General features: G+C 50.5%; 1 protein-coding gene across 1 annotated transcript; it reads right to left on the bottom strand.

Moving 5' to 3' along the window:
- Positions 1-581: 581 nt before the first annotated feature.
- Positions 582-13,643, bottom strand: Ucp3 (uncoupling protein 3). The gene is made up of 7 exons (XM_032895685.1): positions 13,550-13,643; positions 7,265-7,422; positions 6,565-6,766; positions 6,166-6,366; positions 5,173-5,274; positions 4,620-4,800; positions 582-2,024 (listed from the first exon to the last, which is right to left on the bottom strand). The coding sequence occupies exons 2-7, from the start codon at positions 7,388-7,390 to the stop codon at positions 1,910-1,912; spliced, it is 927 nt and encodes a 308-aa protein (XP_032751576.1). The 5' UTR covers positions 7,391-7,422; positions 13,550-13,643; the 3' UTR covers positions 582-1,909.
- Positions 13,644-14,866: the final 1,223 nt, after the last annotated feature.

Raw genomic sequence — 14,866 nt, 5'->3', positions numbered from 1 at the left:
TGCCTCCTGTGTGCTGGGATCACAGGTGAGCATTACCATGTCTGGTTTACGGGGTGTTGAGGATCAGGGGTCGGAGTGTGCCAGGCTAGCACTCTGCCAGATGACTTACATCTCCAGCCCGGAGCCCCTCCTGACTTCCATCAGAGCCAGCCAACCTCCTAAGGGCAGAGACAGGCTCTGTATGCCATATGCACGGATGTGTAAGACAGTTTGTAAGATGGGCACCGTCATAGTTACTTTTCTGTTGCTGTGGTGAAACACCATGACCAAGACAACTTACAGAGGGACAGTTTATTTGGGGCTTACATTTGCAGAGGGATAAAATTCCATCATGGTAAGGAGGCCGGGCAGCAGACAGGCATGGCGACTGGAGCAGCGAAGAAGAACTCCCATTTCAAACCAAAGAAACCAGAAAAACTGGGAGTGCTGTCAATCTTTGGACTCTCCAAGCTGGTCCCCACTGACACACTTCTTCCAAAAAGGCCACATCTTCTAAGCTTCCCCAAACAGCCATCAACAACTGGGGACCAAGTATTCAAATGCTTGAGACGTATGGGGGACATCTCATTCGAACCACCATATTCAGTAAAACTTTTCCTTTATTATTTTTTTTCTTACATTTATTGCGGTCTTTATTGTGTTTGTACAATATACACGTATATACACCTTTCTAGGGCGCTCATATGGAGGTCAGAGGATAATTTGCGAGAGTCCATCCTGTCCTTCCACCATGTGGGTCCCCTGAATTGACCCCACCGAGCTACTTCTTTTCGAGATGTGCAGTCTTAAGCGTGGAAGTTGGTCCTGAACTTCGCCCTCCCTTTTGCAGATGGAAGGCTGAAGGCTTAACGGGTAGAACAAAGGCTTTGCAACCAAAACAGGGAGAGAGCAGGAGGCAGCGTATGCAGGTGAAGCTGGTCAGGAACCTGACCAGGAGGACCCTGAGGTGAGAAAGGCTCCAAAGGAGAAGGAGGAAGAGCAGATGTTCTCCCCCTCGCCCTAAAGGCAGAAATTCCTTTACTGAGTCCTAACAATTCCCTAAAGATTGCGAGTCCTGCTGCTCTAGACTGATGGACAGGCAGTGCTCCCCACCCCAGCCCTTTGACATTTCCAGGCAGCAGGTCCCCATGGCTTCAGTCACCTATGGTCCTTAGCATGCGGTCCAGGTTGCATTTTCCTCAAACTTCTTTGGACAGAATCTCTCCTAAAACATCGTCCTCATTTGTGGACGGCAGGCCTTGTCAGAAAGTGCTTCCATGTTCTATCTTCCCAACACCCTGAGGGGGCAGACAGGGAAGCACTGTTATCCACTGAACATGCTCTATCCTCCAGTGTCCTGCGTGGGCCCAGCAGGACTCGTCTGTACAGGTTCAATGTGTTCTTTTTCCTTCCTCACTTCCCCCAGAATCCCGATGGAGTCCACTTGGCAGACACATTACAGGGCGGAGTCATCTGGTGACTAGGACGGCTGCAATGGCGGCTTTGTGCTGACGCTGAAGGGTCCTCCCTCCGGCCAGTTTGTTTGATTCAAGGACAACACGGTGGGCCGATCTTCCCAATGCCTATGGCCTTTCCTGTTCATTATGCATCATTTGATCCTACATTTCAAAGGAGTTGACTCTGGTTTTCTTTGTTGTCTCTTGCCTAAATGTTAGGCATCCAACCGGAAAGGTTTTAAAAATTAATATAATTTATTTCCCATCTGGTCAGTGCAAAACAAAGGTGTTTTAGGATGAAACATCGAAGACCAAAACTCTCCTCCTCTTTTAGTTCAGTTTCTCAAGTCAGGAACAGTGCAGGGTTCTGTCGTGTGCGTGCGTGGGCCTGCGACCCCTGGGCAGAGAAGCTTTCTTTTGTCCCAGGCAGCCTTTTATAATGAGGAAAGTACCAAGCGGCCTGCTTGCCTTGTTCAAAATGGAGATTCCCGCAGTACCTGGACTTTCATCAAGGCCCGTTTCAGCTGCTCGTAGGTTACAAACATCATCACGTTCCAGGATCCCAGACGCAGAAAGGAGGGCATGAATCTGAGGAGAGAAATGGCCACCACGTGAGTAGAAGCAGATTAGGGGGCACCAACACACCTACCATGCTGCCCCCCATGCTGACTGAGGCTGCTTGCCATGCGTCTTCTCTGAACTCTGTTTCATCTTTGGCCTCTGTACTGAGGGGATTTAGGGTCAGAAAAGGAAAGAAAGCTAACTTGTTAAGGCAGGTTACGGTGTAGGAAGTTAATTCTCGAGGTCTGTGTGCCCACACTGCTGACTGCCAGGGCCTTTGTTAGACACTGAGGCCAGAGTTGCTGAGTAACTCAAACCACGCAGTTGGTAAATACCACCCAGGGTTGAGACACACTGCCCGGCCCAGCTCATCCGGATGCTAGCTATGGGCTTTGGGCTCCATTGCACCTAGATTTCCACCCAGAGAAGGCCCAGATAGGAGTCAAGAAGTGGATGGGGGCAGGGTGGAGGGAGTATGGGGCCAGATCCAGTTCACCTCCAAAAAGCACTCTGGGCCTCTGGTAGTACCTTGGGAGAGAGTGTCTACCAGGCGTGCTTCTCAGAGGAAGGGAGGAGCCCATGCTCTGCTTCCTCCTCTCAGCCACTCTCTAATTGCTCTGGCCCCTTGATTCCTGCCAGACTCATCAAGTCACCCTGCATGGTCTGAGGATGCCAGGCCCTCTCCTGTCCCTGTAAGCACTTGCTTTTACCTCAGCTCCGACTGTTCCTTATCTTTTTCCAGCCTGGAGGGTGGTTCTTCATGCTGCAGGACTCAGGTGGGGCAGACACACCTCATGGACATTTTCTTTGTTGGGAGGATATGAGATAGGGCCTTACTCTGCAGCTCTGGCTGGCTTTGAACTCAAGGCAATACCCCTGCTTCAACACCATCATACCTAGCTTGTCATGGCTGTTCTTAAACCTTCACAAGGACTGTGACCATGTAACCAAACTCTGGAGTCTGGAGTCAAACCTGGGCTAAACTCCTAGCTCCCCCAGCTTCAGGTGCCCCAACTTGAAAGTGAGGACAACAAAAGCTGGGGGTCTGACCTATGCCTGCGATCTTGAGAAGCAGAGGCCTGAAGATCAGGAGTTCGAGGCCAGTCCGAGCAGCCCGAAGCCTTGTTTCAAAGAACCTAAAATAAGTGTGTGTAGCAGGAACCCCCTTAAGGGGTAGTCACGTTAGGTTCACTGAGCCAGTGGGGGACAGCACTTAGCACTGCTCTGTCAATGTGACTCTTCAAGGGAGGCGGAGGCCAGAGCCCAGCACACAGTAGACTGAGGCACTAGCTGAAGAGACTGAGGCAAGCAGTGTCAGGTTAAGCTCTATTCCCAGACAGGAGAATCTCCAGTGGCTTCAGTCTGTCTGTTGGGTTCAACTTAACATCACACACCAGAAAATGCCTGCTAAAGACATTGAGGTGGGAGCCAAGCAAAGAGCTTCCCTGTGGAACAGGCAGTTCCACGGTGGGTGTGGCCTCGGACCAGGTTCCTGCCATTTTGTGATCTTGGACAAGCTACTGTTTTGAAGAGCAGTGTGGGAGCTACCAGCCAGCTCAGAGGGTTGCTGTGGTATATGATGGGCATAAAGGACCTAGCATAAGGCTCAGTGTAGGGCCTTGGCTTTCAGGGTGCTAGTGAGGAACTCGCAGGGTAGAATGCTTGCTCTGTGGCTCTTCAGATGAGCTGCCAACCTCGGCTCCAGGGGGCTTGCAAACGAACATGGAGATGAATTTAATTTTGTAAAAGGTGGAATTATTCTATGAGAGGATCAAACGGTATTGCTGAAGCTCATGGGAGGAGGGAAAACATGTGTGACAGTGTGAGGGAGGAGTTGGCACTGGGACTCGTCTGCAAAGTGGCTAAGATTTAAATTGTGCAGATGTTGAGGGAAAGGCATCCCAGTGGGCTAAGGTTCTGCTGCACAAGGAGGATGCCCTTGGGCTGAATTTGACCCCTGGAGCCCAGGTAAAGGCTGAGGGAGGGGACCAACTCCACAGAGTTGCCCTCAGATCCCCACATGTGTTGCAGCAAGATACCCAGGCACCTCTCTCTCTCTCTCTCTCTCTCTCTCTCTCTCTCTCTCTGTCTCTGTCACACACACACACACACACACACACACACACACACACACACACACACACACACAATAATGACTCTGTTGATAATGGTGGTAAATTTTTGAAGGATAGGCCTTCTATGGAATGCTGAGTGTTGCTGTAGTGAATATGGCATTTCTGCTGCCCTGAGTGTGGTAGTGAATGGTTAGGGCAGCAGGTAGAGAAAAACCTCTTCAGCCCAAAACATTTGGAGACAAATAGCAATTTCACCTAGCCTGGGCCTACTCTTTTCCTAGTAAGGCTTCTGTTGTAAGTACTTGGGATAAGAAAACCCCCAAAGCTGGGTGTGTTGGTGTGTGCCCACAATGCCCTGTTCAGAGGCAGAGCCAGGGTGAGTGAATGCTCACTCTCGGCTACATAGTGAGTTCTAGGCCAGCCTGGAATTCATGGAATCAGTCAGAGAGAAAGAAAAAGGCAGAGAAGAAGGGAAGAAGAGAAGACAGGGGAGCAAGAACCCAAGTTTTCTGGAAAGAGTTGTGGAGACAGGTGACAGCTTACTTACCCTTTGTAGAAGGCCGTGGGGCCCTCCTGGGCCACCATCCTCAGCATACAGTGTAGGGGGCTGCGGTACCTGCCTGGGGGAGCGTTCATGTATCGGGTCTTTACCACATCCACTGGGGAGGCCACCACCGTGGCACAGAAACCAGCTCCAAAGGCAGAGACAAAGTGACAGGGGAAGTTGTCTGTAGAAGGGAGGGAAGAACACATTCCAGGGATGAGGTATGTGTGCACGTGGTACCGATGCGGCCATTTTGTTTCCAGTGTAACCTTGACCTTCTGGAGCACAGTGCTCAAGGCTGAGCTCTTGGTTAGCCTTGGCAAGCTAGAACTCAGCAGCTCTGAGTAACAAAGCTGCAGACCTCTCTCTCTCTCTTTTTTTTTTTGAAGTCAGTAGGGAAGTGACTGTCACAGATATTGAGTCTGGTGGTGCCCCTAGAACCCAGGGCTCTGCTCCTAGCCTAGGCCTCTTTCCTCATTACCACCCTGAACTGGGCACTGCTCCTCTCTCTGTCTTTTCAGGGTCCCTGGTGCCTCTGGGTGGTACCCATTCTCACCAGTGAACAGGTGAGAGTCCAGCAGCTTCTCCTTGATGATGTCATAGGTCACCATCTCAGCACAGTTGACAATGGCGTTTCTTGTGATGTTGGGCCAAGTCCCTGTTAGGAAGGCAGCAGGAACTGATGAATGCAGCACTCCCACTTGGGTACAGTGTCCTATGGCAATGGTCTCAGCCAGGGACCCCAACTTTTCCTTCTGAAGTTATCAGCTTTTAACCCCCCTGCATCTTCACAGACAGACACCACACCCATGGTTTGGCTACATGTGGAGCATAATTTGCACTCTCTGTCAAAATTTCAACATGCCTCCCTCAGATCCAGAAGGAGGGAAGAGGAGAGAGCCTGGGCTCCAGGACAGTGACAGATGCATGGCAGGGCCCTAGGAGACCGGTTTCACTGAGAAGACAACAGGATGGGGTGTGGGTGCGACATCAGCAAGGGAATGCCCTGGCAGCACTGTGACTGAAATTTTTTTCTCCTGCAAGGGATCATGGGAATTGTAGTCCAAGTGAAGAGGGATTCTGGAATTTGCCAAGGGCTAAACACGGAACTCTACAGTATTCACCCTAGAGGAAGTCCCCTCACTCATCTTACCACAACTGGCTCCATAGCTCTGCTCCTTCGCGCTTTTCTGTATTTTTCAGAGCCAGCACAGCCTCTCAGCTACTGCCTGCATTTTGACCCCCAGCCTGTGCCATAAGCTGCCTTGGCCTCCTTAGATCCTCTGAAATAAATTCCCATGGATGCCGTGTTCATTTCTGACTCTCTTCCAGGGTGGCCTATGCAGGTGATGACTGGTGAGTTGAACACTATTTGACTTCCTATGCCAGTGTGTGGTGTATTGTATTTGGAGTGTTCTCATGATGTTGAACCATGCATTGGGAATTCCTCCTTTCTGGATTTACCCTTTGTAGAAGGCTGAGGATCCCTCCTGGGCCACCATCTTCAGCCCTCAGGGAGGAAAGCTTTGCCCTAGAGTGCCAAGTTTACCTTTCCACAGTCCCCTGACTCCTTCTTCCCTGGCAATGGTTCTGTAGGCATCCATAGTCCCTCTGTATTTCCTCTCGCCTCCAGTTCCCAGGCGTATCATGGCTTGAAATCGGACCTTCACCACATCCGTGGGTTGAGCACAGGTCACTGCCATGGCTCCCGTGGTGCAGCCTGCCAGAATCCTGGTGGCGACGCTGGAGTCTGGGGCAGGCAGAGAGAACTAGGAGTCTCTGACACTGTCAGAATCTCACCAGTATCTGTCATCAGCTTGCCCCTCCCCTACTCTGCTTGGTAGACAACTCCGTGTCCTTGACCCACACTCCAGCTGCCAACTAGGCTTCCCGCCCACCCCTGGATGTCCACAGGTGTCCCTCGGTGTCCGCGGGTGCCGGCACTCACGGTCCGTTCCCTTGGGGGTGTAGAACTGCTTGACAGAGTCGTAGAGGCCAATTCGAATGGAGGCAAAACTCATCTGGCGATGCAGGCCAGCGACCAGCCCGCTGTAGGGGCTGCGGGGACCCTCTGTGCGCACCATAGTCAGGATGGTACCCAGCACGCCGCGGTACTGCACGCTCTGCACTCCTGGGTTCTCCCCTTGGATCTGGGGAACAAGAACAGGGCCTGATGGGCAGCCGGGGAGGGCAGTGCTGTGTGTGCAGGACGGACGCCTGTAGGGAACTTGGTCATGATTATCAAAGCAGAGTGAAAACTCTGAGTGTGCAGCGTGCTGCGGTTCACAACGCAGCTCTTACTTGGTGTGGCATCTCGGCACACCCACACCAGAGGGGTCGGTTTGCTTTCCCTGTCCTATAATAGATGATTAGAGGCTTACCTACGCTCACACCGTTACTTCCTTACCTTTATTTCCCACTTTATGGTTTACAAAGCAAGGCTAAGCAGTAAAGAGCCCTGAGACCTCATGTTAAGGCATTTGGATTGTTTGGTCCCGAGAGATGGTGGTGGGGACCAAGGCAGTGTAGGGGGTAGCCTTCCCTCAGCTCTGTGTGAGGAAGATATGTTGGCACATGGACTGACGCTGGGTAGAGGCAGCCCCTTCCTCCTCGTGAATGAATCGCAGCCACTGGCCAAAGGCACCCACCTGCAGGCGGACCTTGGCGGTGTCCAGGGGGAAGGTGAGGAGATCAGCAAAACAGGCTGCAGTGCCGGCCCCCAGGAACTTTACAACTGTTGTGGGAGGCATTTCTGATGGCTGAAGTCCAACCATGGTTCCGGAGGATGGTCTGGTTCCTTTGCTGCCTATTGAAGTTCAAGGAAAGAGGTTGCCTGGCAATCCTTTGGTTAGTAAGGGAGGAAGCTGCGGGAGATAGGCCGGGAAAACAGATGGAGTCTGGGTTGTTTGGCTCTGTCCCATTTCCAGGGACCCACAGCACTCTGAAGGGGCTTTACAAAGTGAGAAGCTTGGGTACTGCCACACTTAACCTGCCTGAGTTCGGTTTATATACTCAGGTCATTTCTCGTCTCTCACACCTAACAGTCCCTGTCACCCCTGAACAGAGGGTTAACGGGGAAGCAGATAGGGCCTGTGGTATCAATGGCTGGGAAAGCCGAGGTCCTGGCAGGCAGCAGGCCTGGCTTTGGCTGTGTTCTCCCAGGGTTTTGATACTTCCTCACTGATCAAGCTCTCTGAGGTGCTTCATGCCTCTTTCCCAAACAGGGAGGGCATTTCTTGTGACTCAAGGAGACACTCATTCATCTTGGACTAAGCCATATCCCTTAAAGGGGTGCTTGAAAGGGAATCAAACTTAGGGCTTAGTGTAAGGCAAGCTCTACCACAGAGATACATCCCCAGCTCATATTCTCTCTCTCTCTCTCTCTCTCTCTCTCTCTCTCTCTCTCTCTCCCCCCCGCCTCCTCTCCAAAAGTTTCATTAAATTTCCCAGGCCATCCTTGAACTTGAAATCATCCAACTTCAGGCTCTCGAATGCTGGGACTGTTTGCCTGCACAGCCATGCTGGCCTGGATATACCTTCCCCATATAAAAGAGGCAGAATCCTTCTCAGTTCTTGCTGCTCCCATCTCTGTAAGATTTCCCGATCACTGCTCTGTTGGTGGAACTGGGCTTAGTACTCTGCTGCCCTCCATTTCCCAATGGGGCTGACTGAGGTCTGGGGTCTGACACATGTTCACTTCTGTTGTCTGTGGTGGTTTATGGCTGCTCTGCCTGGCTTGGATCATGCACCCTCTCCAGTCACCGAGGAGAGGTCAGTTGAAGACAGTCAGTCTTAGGTCAAGGCAATACACAAAGAATGCCAGGGCAGCAGACATGTCTCTCTCTCTCTCTCTCTCTCTCTCTCTCTCTCTCTCTCTCTCTCTCTCTGTGTTGATATGTGCACTTGTGCACTTTCTGCTGCTTAGCTAAGGATCTTTTGATGTGAAGGGCTTGGCTTAGCCTTGGGTGTGCAGGGAAACTGGTGCACCATCATGTGTGGCCCTGTGTTCTTGTAACTAGGTTTCTGTGCACTTGACCTTCTGGGTTGAGGCCGTCTCTTGGCAGTGCACATCTACTGGTGCTCCAGCTCAGATGCTTTCTTGGTGTGCTAAAGTCCTGCATGCTTTAATGGTCCATTTGCAGGGCCAGGGCCAGACTCATAGGACTGTGCACTTGCTTCCCTACAGGGAAACAGGATTCTGGGCCAGTGGTTGGGAAATCTGGGCTCTGGTCTTGTCTTCTAAGGTTTACCTTAGGTGCACCTACTCCTTCTTGGGCCAATGAGAAAAAAACACACAAAATGTATGGATATGATATAGATATATCTATCTCATTTATATAATTCATCTGATAAATATAATATATAAATAACTATATATAAAATAAAAATATATAAAATTTTAGTTCATCAATAGGAACCACTTAGGTACCAAAGGGGGTAGGAACCAGACCAGGTGTTGTCTTCTTTCAGGTCTGAGATATATGATATGATATATATATGATATATATAGCTATATATATGATATATAGGATATATACATATATATATTTCCTCTGTGATGCTTCTTCAACTTGTACGTTCAGAAACCAAGGACTCAGGCTTGCTGTCATCTCTCTCTGAAAAATACTGTCACTGGTAAGGGGCTGGCGTGCTAATTCATGCTGAATGAATGACTATTGACCACTGATCAGCTATTCCTTGACCACTGTACTAGGCACGGGTAAGGCAAGATACAGATGGAACAGGCTTGGTTGGATTTGACTTCGAGGGGCTTGGTTTCTAGTGAGGAGGATGAATGGAGAGTGAAGGGGGTGGGGTCGGGTACGTGGGATGTGGACAGCTGCTGGGTCCCAGTCTGGAAGCCTGGGTCCCGGTGTAGGAAAATGGCTTTTGAACCCTGCTCTGAGGAAGGATTGAGGCAAAATCATTTCATGCTTCTTTTTTCCCCCTTTTCTATTTTAGCGGGGTCTCTTGCAGACCAGGATGTCTTCAAATACTCTATATAGCCAACAACATCTTTGAACTTCTGATCTTCCTGCCTTTTACTTTGAGTCCATTTCTACATCCAGTTTACACGGTGCTGAGGGTCAAACCCAGGGCTTTGTGTGTGCTAAGGCGAGCTACATCCCCAGCCCTGTTTGCATCTTAAGGACCACTAAACTAGGTGGCATCATACATTGACTCAGGAAACTTATGTCTAAATAGCAGAGGCAGGAGGGGTTCTCCATTGGAGATCGACGTCCAAGCCTTTATCTGTCAGAGCCCGCCGCTCTCCTAGTTTTTAGACAGTCCACCCACTCCTCATTTTATCAAAAGCATTTCAACACCTTGGTCAGGGCTCTTCGTGAGAGCTCCCCTCCTCCCACTTTCCCCCCAACTCATTCACTGGGCTTTAGTCACGTAGATCACCGTCACCTGTCTGGAATACAGCTCTCTTAGGCACCTGCAGATTGCCTCCTCACCCCCTTTACGTTCCTCCTCAAATGTCACCTCTTCAGAGGGCCTTCCCTGAACTCAGACTCGAGCTCAGTATCATTCTCGTCCATCCCACGGCACTGATGGATCACCCCTCAGCCCATCTACTGATGCACTTTCCCTCTCGGATGCCCTGTCTCCAAGAACAGTGGCCTCACCCAGTCAGAGTGCTGTATTTGCCGGAAAAACAGATGGTGATATTATTGGAAGTCCCCTCTTGTGTCTGTTTAACCCCATCTTCACGTCATAGCACTGAGCTAAGCCAGCACATGCTGAGGAGACCCCGTCCCACACAGATCTCTGTGCTTGGCATCCCAGAATAAAAACCCATGTGTGTTTATCTAGAAAAATCTCCAGAAGGCTTTAAGGGCTGGCTTAGACAGTGCCCATAAATAGCTTAGTTCAAGCTGAGCTGTGGTCAGTAGAGATGGGGACACAGAGGAGGAAGATCTGACCTTTCGCTTGTAGGGGAACAAGAGGATCAATACAGGCTAAGTGTGAGGGCTTTCGGAAAAATGAGGATGGCCCAGGGGAGGCAGGAGGCTGAACCTCTAGGGCAGTAGTTCTCACTCTTCCTAATGCTGTATCCCTTTAATAGACATATTGTATGGACGTCAATCACAACATTATTTTTGTTGCTACCTCATAACTGTAATTTGGCTGTGAATTTTTTTTTTTTTTTTTTTTTTTTTTTTTTTGGAGCTGGGGACTGAACCCAGGGTCTTGCTTGCCATAGGCAAGCGCTCTACCACTGAGCTAAATCCCCAACCCCTACTGCTGTGAATTTTAATGTAAATATCTGATATGTAGGATATCTGATAGGCATCCCCTAAAGGGGTCACGATCCACAAGTCTGAGAACCACTGGTGTTGGTTCAGTGGAAGCTCAGAGCAGGAGGGCCTGGCTGCTGGGCTGTGAGGCCCCTGCAGTTGGGGACTTTACACACGTCATCTCCCTTGATCCTCAACACCTGTCAGGAAGGTAACCGAGGCTTAGAGACATTAGCTTGTTTAGTGTCACCAGCCCCTGGTGTCCAAGCCTGTGTTTTAGGTTCAAAACCACCTTGGCAGAAGCAGGGCAGTATTTAAATCCAGTTTACAGATGAGAAAATAGAGGCTTAAAACAGAAAGAGGTTGGACTGAAGAGGTGGTTTAGCAGTTAAGAGCACTGACTGCTCTTCTGCAGGCTCCAGGGTCAATTCCCAGCACTTACATAGCAACTCACAACTGTCTGTAACTCCGGGATCTGTCACCCTCACACAGACACACATGCAGGCAACACATCAATGCATATAAAATAAAAATAAGTAAATTATTTTAATAAAAGATGGAAAGAGGTTGACTGACCACTGGTCACAGGACTCCAATCTGGTTGTTCTGAGGGCCAAGCAATAAAGCTGTCTTCGCTACACTACCTAAGGTCTAGTCAGTGTGGCAACCTGGCTTCTCGGGGTCTTAGCCTTTGTTGAGCATTCGAAGCAGTTACTAAATGCTTCACAATGCCAAGCATGAGTCTGGAGAAGGCTGGGTGAATACAAGGTCCGCAGATGGAATTCATGGGCCCAGAGAAGCTAATCTCTGTGCCGGTAGTTGTAATCAGGCCTTGGCTCTCCCAGGCTCTCCCTTCAGACTGTCTTCTTAGCATGTCTGCCTGAGTTGTAAACAGACAAGCCTGAGCAGGGAACAGGTTCTTTGGAGGCTCAGCCTTCTGCCCGAGGCCCAGAGCCTTTAAAGCCAACTTGGCTGAGGGTTAGTGGTGTGGGCGTGTTTAGAGAAATACCCTCCACTGGCTCAGGTCTCATTCCCCTTTGCCCTACAGAAGAGCAGCAAGGCCTGGCTCCTTCCCAGCATGGAGGCACTGGATTCCCTGCCCAAGCCTGGAATGTACTGTAGGAACAGCTGACTCTCCTCATGGTGTCCTAGTGGCCTCTCTTCTCTCAAGTCCTGAATTTGCCCCAGAGAGCTAGGCTTCTGGGTAACTTGAAAGCCTAAATCTACGGCTCGCTCAGATCTGGAGAGACCCTTTGGGGTAAGTTTTTTAGAATCCCTTCGTCAAAGTCTGTCTGGGGACTACTCATGTGTTAGTAGGAGAGCCCTGTGCTCTGCTCTGCTTTGGAGAGAAACACTGAGGTTAAACTAGCGAAGAACCTGTGTATGGCCACTGTCTCAGGCGATGCTGGTGCTGAGCCAGGCCCTGCAGAGGGCACTGAATGGAGTTTTCTCCCTGCTGAGGCCTGTCAGTCAGGGCTTCCCTCTTGTACCCACTTTGTCCTCTGCTACTTCTGACCCTAGTCTTGTAGCTTGCCTCATTATCTGTAACGTTTTTTGTTTTGTTTTGTTTTGTTTTTTAGCTCTGTTGGAGCCTTCAAACTGGGACAAGATCAACTTACCCTCCTTCTCTGTGAAGACTGTTGTAGGGAAGACCCTAAGTCATACCATTCTTACCAAGATGAGGAGACAGGAAATGAGGTCAAAGATGATCTCAGGGCCCTTTGATAGAGGGCTTCGAGTGCCAAGGTTACGCTAAGTCCAGTGTGTGTGTGTGGGGTCAGGGCCAGGCAGTCAGAGCATGCTGGTTCAGGAGGCAGGGGTAGATTAGAGGGGAGCGATGGGGTTCTACCAGTGAGGACACTGCTGGAAAGGGGCTCTCAAGAGACACTGGAGGCTGGCGTGTGACAGCACTTGTCACCTTTGAGAGCAATTGGGTGTACCCAAGTTTGGAAGGAGTACCCCTGAGCCATCCATGAGAAATAGAAAGGATGGGCAGACATACGGGGTGGGGTGGGGGTGGGGCTGCAATGGCCGGCACAGCAGGAAACTCCGAGTTCAGGGCTTCCCAACCTCCTCCTTGCTGCACCTCAGTTGTTATTTGAGGAAACCTGTCCAGCATTGGTCTGATGCCACCAGCGGGAGGTGGAAGCTGAGAACAATCCTCACCCTTGTAGCTCTACTGGGGTAACCACAACATGGGGCGCTCTAGCCGACAGGATCCATTGGTGTTTGCTGAGGGTGTCCTGCACTGCCCAACCCAACTCTCTCCAACAAAATCTCTGTACCAAGGAAGCCACTAGACGGAGTGACCACGGACTCTAGACCAGGCTTCAGGACAGACGCCCTTATCATGTCTACCCAGGAAGGGCCCCAGGACCCTTGCTGGAGAGGGCCGTGTGCTCTGTGGGGATCCTGGGCCAAAGGGCAGGGACACTTTCCACCTGACATTTCTAAGATCCCAGCAGAGGAGTCAGCAGGACAAGGGAGTCCTGAGGAGTCACACAGATGTGGGAGTCAAGGCTCTCCCCAGGGCTGCAGTTCCTTCATCTTTACCAGGTAGGAGCTAGACTCTGTCTCTCACGCTGTGTGAGTGATCCCTGGCAGCTCCTTACTGTGAGCATCCCTGGGAGGGAGAGAAGACGGAGGAGCAGGGACAGAGGAGAGTTGAGGAGAGGTATGGGGTCTTACCTGTGAGTCTAGCCAAGGTCAGGAGGTGTAGGGGCACCCTAAGGCTCCATCCATTAGCAGCAGCAGGATCTGACAGCCCCTCCTCACCATTCACTGTTGTCTCTGCTGCCTCCGGCTCGGCACTGGCCTTATGCACCAGCTGACCTGAAACCTAATTCTGAGAAGCTAGTTGACAGTCTGGTCACTTGACAAGAGGCGGGGTGCAGGGAGGGGACCAGTGAGTTCCAGATCTGGTTTAGCTTCCGTGACCTGGGGCTCTGTAATGTGGCTCCTTTGAGCTTTCAAGAGGAGGGCTACCTTGGTGACCAGGAAATGTGGTGTGTGACAGTTCTTGTCACCTTTCAGAGCCCAAAAGTCAAGGTCTTAGGACAGGGGCTTTCCAGGATCCTATGCCATGATTATAGGCATCATTTCTTAGACACCTGATGTTCTCCTCCAGGAGGGAAAGGAGAAGATAGGGCGGAGAAGCTAGAGGACATTTTGGCACCAAGATGTGCTCGATATCTTCACCACGTCTATTTCCCATCCCCTAGGAAGCAGGTATTACTAAAGCAGGCTCCTAGACTTAAAAACAAAGCAAAAGAGCTTTGAGATGTATTTTCCATAGAATGCAATTTGCCCACATGGAGCACACAACAACTTTTAGCATAGTCAGGTTGATCAACCACTACATTCTAGTTCAGAACACTTTCATCATGGCGCAAAGGCAAAAACGAGTCAGCCCTTCCTCCTTCCCCGAGCTTCAGGCAACCACTCATCTTTATTCTGCTTCTAGATGTTTTGTTTGAGCAGGATCGTACAGAATGTATGGCTTCTTGTGGCTAGTTTCTTCCCTGCTGGTGTTGCACACTGTGGTGTGTATCAGTAGATACATACACATTGTGTACAGCCCTCATGTGTCAATGCTTACTTTACAGAGAAAATCAAGGACAGTGACTTCCCGAGGTCACACCCACCACTAGTACACTGCAACCCTGACTTGCCTGTAACCTATAACACACTTTGGGTCTATCTGCTGCCATCACTACTCCTCATGACATGGCCCTTAGCATGGACATGCTGGGGCCGGAGTGAGAAGGGGCAGGATGAGCAGAATTCCTTGCAGCAAACACTGTAGACTGGTCCATCTGTAGCCGCTGAGGTTAAGGACTGGGTGCAGCTTGAGCTGGGAGTTGGGTGACATAGAAGGGAGACTAAAAGGAGAGGGGAGAGGAGACAGGTAGGGCAGAGAAGGTAGAGAACATTTTGGAATTTGAGTGCAGAGCCATGGCAGAATGGGTGCTGTGACATCCGATTGTTTATCCTCTTTCTTGGACC

Source organism: Rattus rattus, chromosome 2 (assembly GCF_011064425.1).
Source record: "Rattus rattus isolate New Zealand chromosome 2, Rrattus_CSIRO_v1, whole genome shotgun sequence".
NCBI lineage: Eukaryota > Metazoa > Chordata > Mammalia > Rodentia > Muridae > Rattus > Rattus rattus.
This window is presented reverse-complemented; position numbering and strand designations above follow the sequence as displayed.